Here is a 17,672-nt window from a genome sequence, read left to right on the forward strand (position 1 = left end):
TTGTTGTAGGATTCAGTGTGTTGTGCTGCTGCATTCAATGCCTGCCCTCTTTGCCCAATGTACTACGTGGTGGTACAAACCACGACCCGCCACAGGGATGATGAGAGGAATTTATGTTGCAAAATATAAGCGTTTAGGCAATGAGATAAATGATTCTGATTAGGTTTCGTAAAATTTTTTACTTTTCATAAAACAAATAAGAAAAGAGGGCATGTAGGGAAATGGTTGCTTATGCATAAGCGCATGGGCGAAAGTTTATTGCAGGGTTCAAGCAAGAAGCGTTGCTTGGAGTATGAACAGCGCATGAACACCTCATGCGATCTCAATGATTGGTCCACGTAGCATAGCCTGATGGTGGCATGATACTCATGTATGGTATTGTCTTTATCTGCTGGCTGACACAATGTTCTATTTTTTCCTTAGAGAGAATGTTTTTTTACGGTACAAAATAAATGCTGAGCTGCAGCAGCTCCTGAGGCTGTTAGATTCCCTCAATCCATCTTGGCGTGAGACTGATTATTACTGATGACAAGCAGGTTCTCGTCACGGGCCCAAGACAGAACCCTGTGGCACCCCACTAGTTACTCTTCTCCAGCATGAAGAGGAACCATTGATGAGCACCCTTTGGGTTCGGTCAGTCAGCCAGTGACAAATCCACTGAGTAGGTAGCATAGTCAAGACTGCAAACCTGTCTTGATTTTAGCTTCTTCAGAGACCTCTAAGTCCTTTTAAGAGCTCCAATTGTGTTAAGAACTTTAAAAATGAGACCAAACTTTCATAAATCCCTCCGATCACACTCTTGGCACTGAAATAGTTTCTACCCTGTGTGAATTCTCTGATGGGAAATGAGATTGTTGCTTTGACTGAAGCTCTTTCCACATTCCACGCACTGTTAGGGTTTCTCCCGTGTGGATTTTGTGATGGGCTGTGAGACTTTCTTTCCTGGTGAAGCGCTTTCCACACTCCAAGCAGTGATAGGGTTTCTCCCCTGTATGAATCCTTTGATGGGAAGTGAGCTTGGCTCTCCGACTGAAGCTTTTTCCACATTCTAAGCACTGAAAGGGTTTCTCTCCTGTATGAATCCTTTGATGGGAGGTGAGAGAGGAGCTAGAGGTGAAGCTCTTTCCACACTCCAAGCAGTGATAGGGTTTCTCCCCTGTATGAATCCTTTGATGGGAAGTGAGATTGTTCCTGTGACTGAAGCTTTTTCCACAATCCAAGCAGTGATATGGTTTCTCCCCTGTATGAATTCTACGATGGGAAGTGAGATTCTGCTTGTGACTGAAGCTCTTTCCACACTCCAAGCAGTGATAGGGTTTCTCCCCTGTATGAATCCTTTGATGCAAAGTGAGATGGGAGCTCGTCCTGAAGCTCTTTCCACATTCTACGCACTGATAGGGTTTCTCCCCTGTATGAATCCTTTGATGGGAAGTGAGATGGACCCTCTGATTGAAGCTCTTTCCACATTCTACACACTGACAGGGTTTATCCCCTGTATGATTTCTTTGATGGGAAGTGAGAGAGTAGCTATCAGTGAAGCTCTTTCCACATTCCACGGACTGATAGGGTTTCTCCCCTGTATGAATCCTTTGATGGAAAGTGAGATGGGAGCTCTGACTGAAGCTCTTTCCACACTCCAAGCAGTGATAGGGTTTCTCCCCTGTATGAATCCTTTGATGCAAAGTCAGTTCAAAGCTCGTCCTGAAGCTCTTTCCACATTCCACGCACTGATAGGGTTTCTCTCCTGCATGAATCCCTTGATGGGAAGTGAGATTGGCACTCTGAGTGAAGCTCTTTCCACACTCCAAGCAGTGATAGGGTTTCTCCCCTGTATGAATCCTTTGATGGGAAGTGAAATTGGCACTCCGAGTGAAGCTCTTTCCACATTCCACGCACTGAAAGGGTTTCTCCCCTGTATGGATCCTCTGATGGGAAGTGAGATTGACCCTCTGATTGAAGCTCTTTCCACATTCCAAGCACTGAAAGGGTTTCTCCCCTGTATGATTTCTTTGATGGGAGGTGAGAGAGGAGCTAGCAGTGAAGCTCTTTCCACACTCCAAGCAGTGATAGGGTTTCTCCCCTGTATGAATCCTTTGATGGTAAGTGAGAGAGGAGCTAGCAGTGAAGCTCTTTCCACACTCCAAGCAGTGATAGGGTTTCTCCCCTGTATGAATCCTTTGATGCAAAGTCAGTTCAAAGCTCGTCCTGAAGCTCTTTCCACATTCCATGCACTGATAGGGTTTCTCCCCTGTATGAATTCTTTGATGGGAAGTGAGATGGGAGCTCTGACTGAAGTTTTTTCCACATTCTAAGCACTGATAGGGTTTCTCTCCTGTATGATTTCTTTGATGGGAAGTGAGTTCAAATCTCGTCCTGAAGCTTTTTCCACATTCCATGCACTGATAGGGTTTCTCCCCTGTATGAATCCTTTGATGGTAAGTGAGATGGGCCCTCTGTTTGAAGCTCTTTTCACATTCTACGCACTGAAACGGTTTCTCCCCTGTATGATTTCTTTGATGGGAAGTGAGTTCAAATCTCGTCCTGAAGCTTTTTCCACATTCCATGCACTGATAGGGTTTCTCCCCTGTATGAATCCTTTGGTGGGAAGTGAGCTTGGCCCTCTGATTGAAGTTCTTTCCACATTCCAAGCACTGAAAAGGTTTCTCCCCTGTATGAATCCTTTGATGGGAAGTGAGCTTGGCCCTCTGATTGAAGTTCTTTCCACATTCCACGCACTGATAGGGTTTCTCCCCTGTATGAATCCTTTGATGGACAGTGAGATTGGCACTCCGAGTGAAGCTCTTTCCACATTCCAAGCACTGATAGTGTTTCTTCTCATGGGGATTTCTTTGATGGGAAGTGGCATGGGATCTCTGACTGAAGCTCTCTCCACAGTCTGAATCCAGATATGGCTCCTGCGCTGTGTGGATTTCGTTGTGGTCTCCCTTGTTCTTCATTTCCAATTCATCACCACCTGAAACTAAGAGGCAAACGGATTAGTGTCTCGGGAAAAAGTGCAGCCCCAAATTATGGAACAATGCTAATTAATGCTTGGGAGAGGCAAAGAACTGAAGGGAGTTAGATGTTATAATGTTCCTTTTGTTCTACAAAATGTCTAGTTTCGTATACAAATCAAGTTGATTATTATGTTTTCTCTCTCTAGTTTTTAAAAGTACAGCTTAACCTGGTAATGTCATTTTGTTCAAATTTAAATATGGATCTATACTATCTTCATAATTAAAAAGTGCTTTTTTATTACCACATTTTTCACTCTATTGGACGCACCAGACCACAGGACGCACCTAGTTTTTAGAGGGGGAAATCAAGGGGGGAAATATTATTCCCCCCCATCCCCAAAGAGCCACGGACACGATGCGCACAGCCTGTCCGCTTCTCCCAGAGCTTCTCGGGGCTGCGGGGGAAGCCCGGGTCCCCCCCCCAGTCCCAAAGAGCAAAGAAACCAAGACAGCAAGCGGGATCCATAGCCGAGCAATCTCTCCAGCCAGGAGCTAAACCTCTCCAGCGTGGCTAAAGAAGACAAGGCAGCAAGCGCGATCCATCCCGCTCGCTGCCTTGGCCTCCTCTTTAGCCTTGCGCAGCATCTTTAGCCCTGCGCAATGGGATGGATCGTGCCCGCTGTCCACCAGGGCTGGACTAGATGACTCCTGGGGTTCCCTTCCAACCCCGCAATTCTATGACCATGGAAGGTGTTGGGGGTCTCCACCACTGGAGGCTTTTAAGCAGCGGTTGGGGGACCATCTGCCTAGTGTTCTTTAGCTGTGATTCCTACATTGTGAGGGGGCTGGGCTAGATGACCCTTGGGTGGCCCTCCCAACTCTATACATTCCTACAATTCTGCGGCAGGAGATCCACAGCCACTTCACACAATGCCCACTCCCAATTTTCATTGGAGAGACATGTGGCTTCAGTGTCTAGGTAGGTACCCCCCTACCTGCCACTCTTCACCCACCCCACTTAAGCCGAGGGAATTCCTGCCCAGAAAAGCTCCCAGGTGAGGCAAGGGTTAAGATCTACCTCTGGTAAATAGCTTTGTATCCCCCCTCTTTCCCTTTACTCTTCCTCTTCTATGCTATTTCTTCCTTTTGTGTTTTGTTTAATCTGTTTTTATTTTATACCAAAATGAAAGCTGCAAAGTTTCCTTTTTTATAATATCCCCCCCCTCCAAACTAAAATGTTAGATAAAAACACTGATCCAGAGGAAAAGAAGGGGGTGGAGAAAGGATGGAAAAAGAAAAAGAGGTAGAGATAGAGAGATTTTTAAAAAGTTGGCTTCTTTAGCCTTGCACAGCCTCCCGCGACTGGAGAGGCGCGCAAGGCTAAAGAGGATGGATCGCGCTCACTGCCCTGGCTTCCTCTTTAGCCTTGCGCAGCCTTCCCCCCGGCTGGAGAGGTTGCGCAAGGCTTTTCCCCAGGAGGGAGAAGGGACTGACTGGCCGTGTCAGTCCCTTCTCCCTCCCTTTGTGGAAAAGCCCCCAAGAGCTGCGCGAAGCTTGTGTGTGGCTCTTGGGGGCTTTTCCTGCCTGCCTCCCCCCCTGCATTCGCTCCATAGGACACCCAGACTTTCCCCCTTAGTTTTTAAGACGGGAAAAGTGCGTCCTATGGAGCGAAAAATACAGTATTTAAAAGGTGGCCAACGCGGGAAAGTTCCCTGTCCAAAATTTAAGATATACAGTGGTGCCTCGCAAGACGAAATTAATCCGTTCCGCGAGTCTCTTTGTCTTGCGCTTTTTTCGTCTTGCGAAGCACGGCTATTAGCGGCTTAGCAGCTCTTAACGGCTTAGCGGCTATTAGCAGCTTAGCGGCTTAGCGGCTATTAACGGCTTTAAGAAAAAGGAAACAAGCTCGCAAGAACTCGCAAGACGTTTCGTCTTGCGAAGCAAGCCCATAGGGAAATTTGTCTTGTGGAACGACTCAAAAAACGGAAAACCCTTTCGTCTAGCGAGTTTTTCATCTTGCGAGGCATTCGTCTTGCGGGGCACCACTGTACAGTGTTACCTCGGGTTACATACGCTTCAGGTTAACTACGCTTCAGGTTACAGACTTCACTAACAGCAGCAGCAGGAGGCTCCATGAGCTAAAGTGGTGCTTCAGGTTAAGAACAGTTTCAGGTTAAGAACAGACGTTCAGAACGAATTAAGTTCTTAACCCGAAGTACCACTGTACTTAAATGTTACATTTTTGTGAGAAGTTACAGGGGACGAGGCAGGGGGCCTTCTCGATAGGGGAACCCACCCTGTGGAACGCCCTCCCATCAGATGTCAAGGAAATAACTATGCAACTTTTAAAGGACTTCTGAAGGCACCTCTGTATTGGGAAGTTTTTAATGTTTGATGTTTGATTATGTTTTTCTATTTGTTGGAAGTTGTCCAGAGTGGCTGGGGCCACCCAGTCAGATGGGCAGGGTAAAAATAATAAAATTATCATTATTGTTACTACAGGGTTCACTGCCTGGGATTTAAAAAGCCTGGCTCTTTTCTGGGATGGAGTTTGTTTGGTTCAGTCGTGGAATCTGTGCCATCTCCAATGCCAAGCGACTCTTTGGTCAACCAGAGAGAGACAGAAGCAAGAACAAAAGCAGGAAACTGGACTGAAGCTACTTCAGACAGCCTGATCATGGTTTTAAACAGCAGAAATGGAGGAAGAATACTCACAGAGAAAACAATCAATAGCCATCCATCCAAGGTTTGCTGTGGGAGTGTTAACATCCCAGGTGCTGTGGGTGGCGCTGTTGAGCCCCATCGAAATATCAGAGGTTCGTCACATAGAGAGATGTCTTGAATTACAAAACAGATAGGATGATCCAATAGGGAGCCTTACCGAGAGAGTCCAAGATCCCACGATTCTCCTCCATGACTTCCTTATGGAGAGCTCTCTGGTCAGGATCCAGCAACGCCCACTCCTCGTCTGTGAAATGGACAGCCACATCTTCAAAGCACACTGGACCCTAACAGAACAGGGAAAAGGCTGTCCTCTTAGAGAACATTCACTTGGCTCTGTTGTTTTCTACAGCGGCCTGACCCCTCTCTGCCTTCCTCATCCCTCTCTCCTGCTGCAGCTTCTGCCTCGGAGTCTGGGCTGCTCTCTGCCACAGACTCCCTCTGCTCCCTGAGCCCTCTTCCCTCTCCAGCGTCAGACCCCTCCTCCTCCTCCCAGTTGGCTCCCTCTTCTCTGGCTCCTCCCACCATTCCTCTGCATCCAGCCAGTCTGCATCCAAGCCGTCCTTCCCCACAAGGCTCCTTCCCCCTACCTGATCTGGGTCCACAGCTGCTGCCTCCCCTCCACCACCATGAAAAGATGAAGGAGCAGGTCTTGGTGGCATCATTCCGTCACCTGGGAGAGACCAAGGTAAGTGGAAACCGTGAGCGCCTGCTTCTCTCAGAGGTGAAACAGTGCATCTCTCAGTACAGATGGGGCTTGTCCAAGTCTCCCCTGCTAGCTTCCGGTTCCGCTCTGCTTTAATGGAGGCAGCGGGAGATCGTTGGAGAAGGAAAAACAAGGATGACTGAGGGTAATTCTCCTTGCAAGTTTCCCCCAGGGACAGGGGGGAACGGGCTTCACTCCCAGTTTGTCTTGGTACCAGGTTCCGGCTCCGGCATGGATTGCGGGAGGCATGGAGGCGCTGAGTGCAAAAGCCCTTCGCCTGCCGAAAACCCTCCTTCGCCGCCATTAAGAAGCAGAGGTTCTCCTGTCAATTAGAGCTCAATTTGGACTAATGTACAGGTATTGCTGGAAGAGATGAGAAAATAAACTGCGGAATTGAACCAGCTGCAAGGTCTTTAAGGTTTGAATTTGGGAATAAACTTCATTTGCTGCAAAAGACAGTGAGTGGGGGGAGGGGAGCCTATGGCTTCTTTATATAAAGTTTTCTTTTCTACACTAATGAATTGGCAGCCTGCGATTGAATACTAGTTCAAAATATCTATGTACCGGTGAGCAGGGAAGAAACTGGATTACAGATATGGAATATAACATCAAATGGAACTGTGTGTGTAAAAACAAAAAGGAAAAAGGGAGGGAAGCTCTATTTTGCAAAATGTTTACGATGGAAAATTAGAGTTGACTCTTCCCCATCCTTTATTATATACAGACTGAACTGATTAATGCTAAAAGGACTTGGAATTTGATTTAATTGGATAAATGTGCATTTATCTAAGGCCAGAGAGAGGGATGTAAGGAATCTGAAAGTTGTGTAGGAGCTGATAAGGTTCATTACTGAGTCATTTGCAGTTCTGACCAATCCCTCTCCTTCCCAGGCAGAGAAGAAAAATGGCAAAAACTGATTATTTATTGGGATGGTGTGATTTTTGCAGCTGCTGTTAAAGTTGCCAAACAACGAAGCACAGGACAGAGTGATGGAGAATTTCTGAAACCACAATGGGATATTAGCTCCGCCCAAGGAATGATGGAGAACAGCAACAACCAGGAAAAGATAGAAAGAACATTTTACAAGGACAGGAAGAAACATCACGAACAGAAAGATTGCCACACACGGGAAGAGTAAGGATACAGCTGGAGTGCCTCACTTGCTGCTGCTGCTGCACCGTGAGTGTTGGCGAAGGCCGCTCCCTCCTCAGGCTACTTCCACCTGGCCTAGGGGGCGGGGCCCAGACTCACCTCCGCCACAGCTTTAAGGACACTGGTGCTGCTGCAGCAAATGTTAAAAATGCTTTTATATATTTTAAAGTGTTTTAAAGGTGTTTTTACTTTTTACTTGGTTGTACCACCGTGAACAGTGGTTTTTATTTATGTATTTTTATTTTGTTCCATTTTATTTTGGTTTGGGGTTGGATATTGAGTGGGGTGGGGATTGGTTTTGTTTAGGTATAATTGTTTTTGGTTTGGTTTGTTTTTCTATTTCATAAATGGAAGCTAGTATGAGGCTTGGGATTGCTACCGTGGAGGGGCGAGGGAGGTATGGCGGTGGGGACAGATGTTATAGGCGAAGGGGATCGAGATATGGATATGCTCGTACCCCTTCCAATCTGCACCCCATCCCGAGGGACGAGGGTAGGGTGAGCAAGGATTACTCACCTCCGTCACTGGTGCTGTGCAAGGCCAGGTCTATAGGCAACAAAACCGCCACCCTGCGAGATTTCTTTACCTCACAGGGGGTCAACCCGGCTTGTGTGACGGAGACCTGGGTGCGCGAAGGGGAAACAGTTACCTTACGAGAGATGGCACCCCTGGGTTTCTCCGTTCTCCACCAGTTGCGGGCTGTGGGCCGGGGGGCATTATTAATCCGGGAATATTGTTCTTTCAGGGCTCTACCATCCCCATCGATCCCCGGCATTGAATGTGTTGGCCTAGCGTGGGGCTCCGAGGTGAGCTTGGCTGTCTGGCTGGTGTACCGGCCACCAAGCGCACCAGCAGCCACCCTGTCAGGCCTGCTGGAGGCGGTGGCCGGCTGGGCCTTGGAGTTCCCTAACCTATTGATATTGGGGGACTTCAACATCCACGCTGATGCCACTCCCTCCTCCCAGGCTCTGGACCTGGTGTCTTCCACTAGGGCTCTCCCAGTTTGTTTCGGGCCCCACACATCAAGCAGGCCACACGCTGGATTTGATCTTTGGCATCGGTATAAATGTGATCATGTCTCCTTCGATGAAGGTGCCATGGTCTGATCACTATGCTCTGAAAGCCAGGATTGACTTTCCACCCCCCACCCTGCTTAGGTGGCGAGCCGATTTGGGCTCACCCGCAGAGGCTGATGGACCCTGATAGATTCCGTCAAGCCTTGGGGGACCTTGCCCCCCCCCGGCGACTCATTGACTGAGCTTGTTGAGGGCTGGAATACCCAGCTACTGGCAGCCATCGATAAGATCGCACCTAAGCGCCCTCTGCGACCTCGCAGAAACCGGGCTCCCTTACTTGATCTGTTTACAAGAAACATGTGATGAGGTTACATAGAAGTAGCCAGTCTTTCAACCAGCAGAATGCTGCTGATTCATAATACAACTTCATGTCTGGCAGGGCAAACCCCCCTCTTTCTTTAGTATCAGTCAATATTTTAAATTTTATTCTGGGCTTTTTGCCCTGCCAGACAAATTTAGAGATATCTCTCTGCCACCCCTTGAAACAATCCATCCTGTCCACAATCTGCAAGGTTTGAAACAAAAACAACATTTTTGGCAGTACATTCATCTTTATAGCAGCAATTCGACCCAACAAGGAAAGCTTCAATTTTGACCAAGTTTCTAAGTCTTTTTTAACTTCTGACCAACATTTTTCATAATTATCTTTAAATAAATTCAGATTTTTAGCCGTCATATTAATCCCTAGGTATTGCACTTTCTTAACCACATTTAAATCTGCCTCCTTCTGAAACCTTTCTTTTTCCATTATTGTCAAATTTTTCTCTAAAACCTTAGTTTTTTGCTTGTTTAATTTAACTCCTGCCACCTGACCAAATTCTTGGATCAGTTCTAGAACCCTTTTCGTACTAGATTCTGGCTCCTGTAGTGTCAAAACCAAGTCATCTGCAAAGGCCTTGAGTTTATATTGACCTGAATTCCTTTAATCAACTGGTCCCTTCTGATCATGTTCAAGAGCACCTCCAGGACCGAAATAAATAGCAATGGAGAGATAGGGCAACCCTGTCGTGTTCCTTTTTCAATTTTAAACTCTTCTGACACCACATTATTAAGTATCAGTTTTGCTTTTTGTTCTGAATAGATTGCATCTATACCATTTTCAAATCCCCGTCCCACTCCCATTCCCTTAAGATTTTTCTTCATAAAATTCCAAGAAATATTATCAAAGGCCTTCTCCGCATCAATAATTAAAACTGCTCTTGTATTAATGTTCATTTGCAATAGCTCCAAAATATCAATAATGTTCCTTGTGTTATCAGACAGATGTCTGCCTGGGAGGAAGCCTGCCTGATCTTTATGTATCACTTCATTTAACACTCTTTTTAATCTGTTAGCTAAAATATCTGCAAAAATTTTGTAATCCACATTTAAAAGGGATATGGGACGATATTTCTTAATTTGTGTCTTTTCAACTTCAGATTTTGGTATAAGTGTGGTGAAAGCTTCTTTCCACGACTCCGGTGCCTTCTTCCCCTCCATAATCTCGTTGCACACCTCCTTTAATGGTTGAATTAAATGGTCTTTCAAAGTCTTATAATACTTGGAGGTTAATGCATCCGGCCCTGGAGACTTGCCCAATTGCATGTTCTGAATGGCACCTTCAATCTCCTGTTCTGTTATTTTATAGTTCAATATTGTCTTATTTTCTTGAGATAGTTTTTGTAATCCATTATGTCAGAGTTGCTCCCCGATCCTAGCTCACAGAGGATCACGCTAGCCAGCGATCATTAAGTAAAAGTCTTTATTGAGTTACAGTTCCCATTCTCAAGCTGCTGCGTGCAACTCTACGTCTTATGGTTAGATCGGCGAAGCTCTGTCTGGGTCCCCGCCTCCTGTACACCAACTTAATATCCTAGCCCTGCTCCACCTTTTCCGCCTGACTGTTCTCCTCTGGGTCCCTCTGCCCCCCGGGGTCTCCTCCCTCCGGGACTCCTCCGACGCCGACCCCCCGGACCCTTCTGTCTCCTTGCGCCGGGCTTTAGGACCTGGCTCCCTCTCCGGGCTGCCTACTGCGTCACTTCCCTGTGCATTTGAACTTGGCGCGCGCGCCCAACCTTCCACTTTCCGTCTGACCGTTTCTTCGCTCCCTGATGGAGGTGTGGCCACTCCTGACTCGTGCCCTCCCTCCTGTTGTGAGCTGCCAGCGCTTGATCCCTGGCCCCCTTCCTCTTCCCTGCTCTCTGGCGGTGACGCTGGTCCCGATCTCCAACTGCTCCCCTCTGAGTCCCCTCTGGCTCTATCTTCCTGGGGTGTCCCCCTAGGCTCCCCCCTTGCCCTGGCCACTGGTGCTCCTTTCTGTGAATCTTCTGATTCACTGGAAAGACTCGGAGATCTCGGGTCGTCGTCATCACTCATCTTTTCTTCTGCCTCCTCCTCCTCGCTCTCTGTTTCCTCCCTTTCCCTTGCCCTTGCCTCTGCTCCTGAACCCCTGACACATTAGTTCTTAAAAACTGGTCTATATCAGTCTCTTTCTGTGGCCCCTGGGTGTAAAGTTGTTTGACGTATCTCTGGAAGCATTTTCTAATCTCCACAGGATTCTGGATATTTCTCCCCTCAATCTCAAGATTAGTGATCGTGTTCAACTTCTGTCTTTTTTTCAACTGCCACGCTAGCAGTTTTCCACATTTATTAGCCGATTCAAAAGTCTTTTGTCTCATTTGTTTAATTTTCCATTCGACTTCCTGATTTATCAATTTCATATATTGTACTTGATATAATTTAATTTCTCTCAGAATCTCCTGTGACTTTGGTTTCGATCTTAATTTTCTCTCCTTTTATTTTCTCCAAAATTTTCTCTTTTTTCTCATTTTGAGTTCTCTTTTTTATTGCGTTCTGTTGTATCAGAAACCCCCTCATCACCGCCTTACTTGCATCCCAGATTACTCTTTTTTCCACTGTAGTTTTCAAGTTTACTTCAAAATAGTCACTCAGATTCTTTTGGGCCTTCTTGACAATCTCTTGATCTCTTAATAAGGTGTCATTCATCTTCCATCTGAAGGAACCAGTTGAAGTTAATTTCATTTCCATCTTTACTGCATTATGGTCGGAGCAGGTTTTTGGGCAGATTTCCACCTTTCTAGTCTTAGGTGCCAGTCCTCTAGTTATCCATATTTGGTCAATTCTAGTCCATGTCATTTTGGCTTCAAATGTCAATCAGATCCATGTTGTCAGTTAGTTTGAATGCTGTTTCTCTTTCAAACACTGCAAATTTTGGACAAAATGGACTGTTTCAAGAATTGGCAGAGAGATATCTCTAGATTTGTCTGGCGGGGCAAGAAGCCTCAGATAAAATTTAAGCTATTAACAGATGCTAAAGAAAGAGGTGGATTTGCCCTGCCAGACCTTAAACTTTATTATGAATCAGCTGCATTTTGCTGGCTGAGAGAATGGATGCTTCTTGAAAACACGGATCTGTTGGATTTGGAAGGTTTCAACAATGTATTTGGTTGGCATGCATATCTGTGGTATGACAAGGTTAAAGCACACAAAGCGTTCAAAAACCATCTTGTCAGAAAAGCATTGTTTAATGTTTGGATAAGATATAAGGACTTGTTAGAAAATAAAACCCCAAGATGGTTGTCACCAATGGAAGCAAAGGCTCAGAAAAAAACTCAATATGGAGGCCAAATGGCCGAAGTATTGGGAAATCTTGGAACAAGAGGGTGACAGATTAAAATTGCAGAGCTTTGAAAAATTAAAAAACAGAGTACGAGATTGGCTCCATTACTATCAAATAATGGAGGCATATAATTTGGACAAAAAATTAGGCTTCCAGGTGGAAAAATCAAAATTGGAAACAGAATTGTTAGACCGAAAGTTAAGAATTTGTCAAGAATGTATAACTTGCTGTTGAAATGGAATACTCAAGATGAAATGGTGAAATCTGCTATGATTAAATGGGCACAATATGTTGGATATAATATTATGATGGCTGACTGGGAACAGTTATGGACCACTGGTTTGAAGTTTACGGCATGTAATGCCTTAAAAGAGAATTTAATGAAAATGATCTACAGTTGGTACATAACACCAGTCAAGCTTGCAAAAATCTACCATCTGCCCGACAATAAATGTTGGAAATGTAATGAAACTGAAGGTACATTTTTTCACCTTTGGTGGATATGCCCAAAGATTACGGCATTCTGGGAGATGATCTATAATGAAATGAAAAAGATATTTAAATATACCTTCCTGAAGAAACCAGAAGCCTTTCTTCTGGGCATGGTCCGCCAATTGTTGTCAAGGAAAGATAGGATCTTTTTTATGTACGCCACAACAGCAGCAAGAATACTTATCGCAAAGTATTGGAAGACACAATATCTACCCACCAGGGAAGAATGGCAGATGAAGTTGATGGATTGCATGGAACTGGCGGAAATGACTGGCAGAATCCAAGACCAGGGAGAAGAGTCGGTGGAAGAAGATTGGAAAAAATTCAAAGTATATTTACAGAAACATTCCAAAATTAATGAATGTTAGAAGGATGCTGGAATGAAGTTATATGGCTTTAGCAGAAATGTAATAAAGAATTAAGTAAAAGCTGATTGTTAATGGACCAAAAAGAAAAATGTAAGGTTAGACTGTTAAGATAAATTATAGAACAAAAGTTGAGAAAGATGGAAAGAATTTGCGGGAACAATTAATTGAACTAGAATACAAAAAAGGGAGATGTGAGGAGATCGATGAAACAAGTAAACGAAAGGTAAAGATATGGAATATTGGATGTGTGTTTTTAATGTTATTGTTCTTTTTTACTGTATTGTTGTATTATTATTTTTTTGTTTTTCTTTCTAGGTATTGTAATGTAATGTTTGTCTTGTTAATTTTTTTGTTGTTTTCCTTTTTCTTTTTTCTGTAATTTTTAAACCACTAATAAATATCTTTTTTAAAAAAATATAAAGAAAACATCATTAGATCCCTTAGATCTATCCGATTACCGCCCAGTTTCGAATCTTGAGAGAGCGGTTGCTGAACAGCTTGGCAGGTTTCTGGATGAAACATCGGCTCTGGATCCATTCCAGTCCGTCTTCCATGCTGGTCATGGAACTGAGACGGCTCTGGTCGCCCTAACAGATGATCTCGGCAGGCAGCTGGATCGAGGCGGGTCGGGGCTGCTGATTCTTCTAGACCTGTCAGCAGCCTTTGACATGGTCGATCACGAACTCCTGGACCACCGCCCTGCCGACGTGGGGATCCAGGGCACAGTCCTTCAATGGCTGCGCTCGTTTGATGTGTGGAGTGCCTCAGGGTGCAATACTCTCCCCGATGCTTTTCAACATCTTTATGTGCCCCCTCGCCCAGCTTGTCCGGAGTTTTGGGCTGGGTTGCCATCAGTATGCTGATGACACCCAACTATCTGTTGATGGATGGCCATCCTGACTCGGCCCCAGACACACTGACCAGATGCTTGGAAGCTGTGGCTGGATGGTTACGTGGGAGCCGGTTGAAGTTAAATCCTTCGAAGACAGAGGTCCTGTGGCTGGGACAGGACGATATGGGATTGAGGGGGCAACTCCCATCTCTTGTGGGGGTGCAATTAGTGCCAGCACCGTCTGTTAAGAGTTTGGGTGTAATCTTTGATACCTCCCTCTCTATGGAGGAGCAGATTACAGCTATAACAAAGGCGGCATTTTTTCATCTCCGCCAAGCTAAGCAGTTGGCTCCTTATCTCTCTCGCCCTGACCTAGCCACTGTGATCCACGCGACGGTCACCTCCAGACTGGATTATTGTAACTCGCTCTACGTGGGGCTGCCCTTGAGATTGACCCAGAAACTCCAGCGGGTGCAGAATGCCGCGGCGAGACTCCTTATGGGGTCTTCGCTCCGAGATCACATTCATCCGGTACTATACCAGCTGCACTGGCTCCTGGTGGAGTACAGGATCAGGTTCAAGGTGCTGGTTTTAACCTTTAAAGCCCTATACGGCCTAGGACCCTCGTACCTATGGGACTGCCTCTCCTGGTATGTCCCACAGAGGAACTTATGGTCTGCAAATAAAAACATCTTGAAGGTCCCAGGCCTCAGAGAGGTTAGGCTGGCCTCAACTTGAGCCAAGGCTTTCTCGGCTGCGGCTCCAATCTGGTGGAACGCTCTGTCACAACAGACTAGGGCCCTGCGGGACCTGACATCTTTCCGCAGGGCCTGCAAGACAGAGCTGTTCCACCAGGCCTTTGGTCAGGGCGCAGCCTGACTCCCTCCTCTGGCAATCTGCACAGAATTTTGCTTAATGGTGGCCATCAATTTGATTTTAATTAATTTTTAGAATGAGATGTTTTTAGAATGTTGGATTATTTGATTGTTGTTAGCCGCCCTGAGCCCGGCTTCGGCTGGGGAGGGTGGGATATAAATAAAATTTATTATTATTATTATTATTATTATTATTATTATTAGAGAGAGATTTTACTTTCTTGGGCTCCATGATCACTGCAGATGGTGACAGCAGTCATGAAATTAAAAGACGCCTGCTTCTTGGGAGAAAGGCAATGACAAACCTAGATAACATCTTAAAAAGCAGAGACATCACCTTGCCAACAAAGGTCCTTATAGTAAAAGCTCTGGTTTTCCCAGTAGTGATGTATGGAAGTGAGAGCTGGACCATAAAGAAGGCTGATCGCCGAAAAATTGATGCTTTTGAATTCTGGTGCTGGAGGAGACTCTTGAGAGTCCCATGGACTGCAAGAAGATCAAACCTCTCCATTCTGAAGGAAATCAGCCCTGAGTGCTCACTGGAAGGACAGATCCTGAAGCTGAGGCTCCAAGACATTGGCCACCTCATGAGAAGAGAAGACTCCCTGGAAAAGACCCTGATGTTGGGAAAGATGGAGGGCAGAAGGAGAAGGGGACAACAGAGGGCGAGATGGTGGGACAGTGTTCTCGAAGCTACCAGCATGAGTTTGACCAAACTGCGGGAGGCAGTGGAAGACAGGAGGGCCTGGCCTGCTCTGGTCCAGGGGGCCACGAAGAGGCGGACACGAATAAACAACTCAACAACAACAAATATTATTTGATGTTTCAATACGAAGGTCCAAGGTCACCCAGCAGCTGCATGTGGAGGAGCGGAGACACGAACCCGGTTTCCCAGATTACGTGACTACCGCTCTTAACCACTACACCAATCATCAAACCATCGGTTTTAGCATGCGGGGGAGGGGCACCTATATTATGTAATTTGGTATCTTAAAGACTGGTATTATTAATTGTATTGTAATTTCACATTGTTATAATGAGACCATTATTGAACTGTAATTGTAAATTAATCAACTTACTATCGTAAATGTCTCCCCTGCTGAGTACATTTGGACATTTGTACCCATTTCATATAATAGTTGTGCAAAAATACATATCCCCCCCCCCCGAGCTCTGGGCTCCAGGTGTCTTCCCCCAAAAGATGCAAATAACTCAGAGATTAGTTTCAAAATCAAGAGAATGTGACAAAACGGGGGAGAAAACACTCCTTCCTCCTTACCCAGAGGCCTCACTCTGGCGTCCAACGGAGTCTTCTCTGCCTCAGAAGAATCAAGACCCATTTCTGCCAAAAGATCCTTCCTCTGAAAGAGCAACAAGGATTCAAAACAGAGAATGGGGAGAAGGATTAGAGAAGGAATGGCAGAGGCAAGCGCTTTCGGGGGACAGAGGTGAAAGCTGCTTCCTGCTTCTGCTAGACTGGTGTCTGGGGTTGGCTGCCAGGACCATGAAACATTGGTCCTCACGGATCTTCACTGGCTCCCAGAACGTTTCCCAGCACAATTCAAAGCCCTAAACGCCCTCAAAGGCCCAGGATACCCAAAGGAGCGTCTCCATGAACTGAGGTCCAGTTCCGAGGGTCTTCTGCTGATTCCCTCACTGTGATAAGTGAAGTTACAGGGAACCAGGCAGAAGACCTTCTCCACAGTGGCCCCCACCCTGGGAAATGCCCTCCCATCAGGTGAGAAGGAGATAAGAAAATGCATAACTTTTAGAAGACATCTGATGTCTTATTATGCTTTTATATGTGCTGGAAGACACCCAGCCACAAGTGTGATAAAATAATAATAATAATAATAATAATAATAATAATAATAATAATATGCTTTCCAAAAAAGGATGGGCCACTAGGAAATGATTTGGGAATATTCTCCCTCCTCTCCGGAGCCCCTTGGGAGCATCCAGAGGAAAGTCTCTCTCACCTGCTGCTCTGCCTGCTTCCTCTCCTCTGCCTGACTCAGGAGGAAACCTTCGGCCAGGGCCACCGCCTGGGAACTGGTCTCCGCTCCGCATTCCCTCACCCAGTTCTCCATCTCCAGAGGAAGGACAGCCAGGAACTGCTCCAAGATCACCAGGTCCAGCATCTCAGCTTTCGTGTGCCTTTCTGGCTTCAGCCACTGATGGTCAAGATGGTAGAACTGGCTGCAAACCTCTCGGGGTCCTTTGGCCTCCTGGTAGAAGAACTGCCTGAGCTGCTGGCTCTGCAGCTCTGAGCAAAGGGTGTCCTCCTCACCCAGGATCTTCTGCATGGAGTTTTCCCCGAATTCCCCACTGCTCCCCGTTTCCATGGCATGGCCTCTTCCTGCTTCAGGGCCAGCTGAGTCTTGCTCATCCATCTGGGCTCTCCGGAAGTCTCCAAGAGATCGGAAGGAGCCCCTTGGCCCTCTGCCAAGTTCTGTGGGTCCTAGTGCGAGGTGCAGAAAATCCTACGAATCAAACACACTATTCTATTGTAAGATCAATACACAGCCAAGAGAAGAATGTTCCCTGAGGAAGCATGGATGAGTCTTCCTAGGAACCAGGGCTGGATTGCCACCGTCCCTGTTGTTGTTTAGTCCTGTCCGCCTCTTTGTGACCCCCTGGACCACAGCGCGCCAGGCCCTCCTGTCATTCACTGCCTCCCGCAGTTTAGTCAAACAAATAAAGAATTAGGGAGGGGAAATGCCCGACATACAGAGATTTATGAATAGAGAGAGAAGATAAAGCGTTTGCAAGGAGGACAGTTTGTAAGCAGAGGTATTCCTGTCCTTCTCCTTCGTGGTCTTTCCCTCTTAATATACTTCTCCCTCATAATAATGTCCCTCTTAAGATCCTTCT

The 17,672-nt window shown here is 46.1% G+C and overlaps 3 protein-coding genes and 1 long non-coding RNA gene across 4 annotated transcripts in view; 1 reads left to right on the forward strand and 3 right to left on the reverse strand.

Moving 5' to 3' along the window:
* Positions 1-5,872, reverse strand: part of LOC309537565 (uncharacterized protein) — a gene marked incomplete at its 5' end in the record, with an annotated part of 50,499 nt that extends 44,627 nt beyond the window's left edge. Inside the window, 3 exons of the mRNA XM_082232465.1 lie at positions 717-2,668; positions 2,789-2,980; positions 5,839-5,872. Of these exons, the coding sequence (XP_082088591.1) occupies positions 792-2,668; positions 2,789-2,980; positions 5,839-5,872 (2,103 nt within the window). The 3' untranslated portion in view covers positions 717-791. The remainder of the gene's footprint in view (positions 1-716; positions 2,669-2,788; positions 2,981-5,838) is intronic.
* Positions 1-17,672, reverse strand: part of LOC309536733 (uncharacterized protein) — a 105,305-nt gene that overhangs the window by 70,618 nt on the left and 17,015 nt on the right. The window lies entirely within an intron of this gene.
* The window catches only part of LOC309537018, a 95,019-nt gene that overhangs the window by 58,123 nt on the left and 19,224 nt on the right, over positions 1-17,672 (forward strand). The window lies entirely within an intron of this gene.
* LOC309537564 (zinc finger protein 500-like) lies at positions 492-17,313 on the reverse strand (the record flags this gene model as incomplete). Its single annotated transcript, XM_082232464.1, has 6 exons — positions 16,778-17,313; positions 16,078-16,159; positions 6,269-6,351; positions 5,839-5,965; positions 2,485-2,980; positions 492-522 (listed from the first exon to the last, which is right to left on the reverse strand). The coding sequence occupies exons 1-6, from the start codon at positions 17,189-17,191 to the stop codon at positions 492-494; spliced, it is 1,233 nt and encodes a 410-aa protein (XP_082088590.1). The 5' UTR covers positions 17,192-17,313.

This window comes from Podarcis vaucheri, assembly GCF_965113315.1.
Source record: "Podarcis vaucheri genome assembly, chromosome: 7".
NCBI classification, from domain to species: Eukaryota; Metazoa; Chordata; class Lepidosauria; order Squamata; family Lacertidae; genus Podarcis; species Podarcis vaucheri.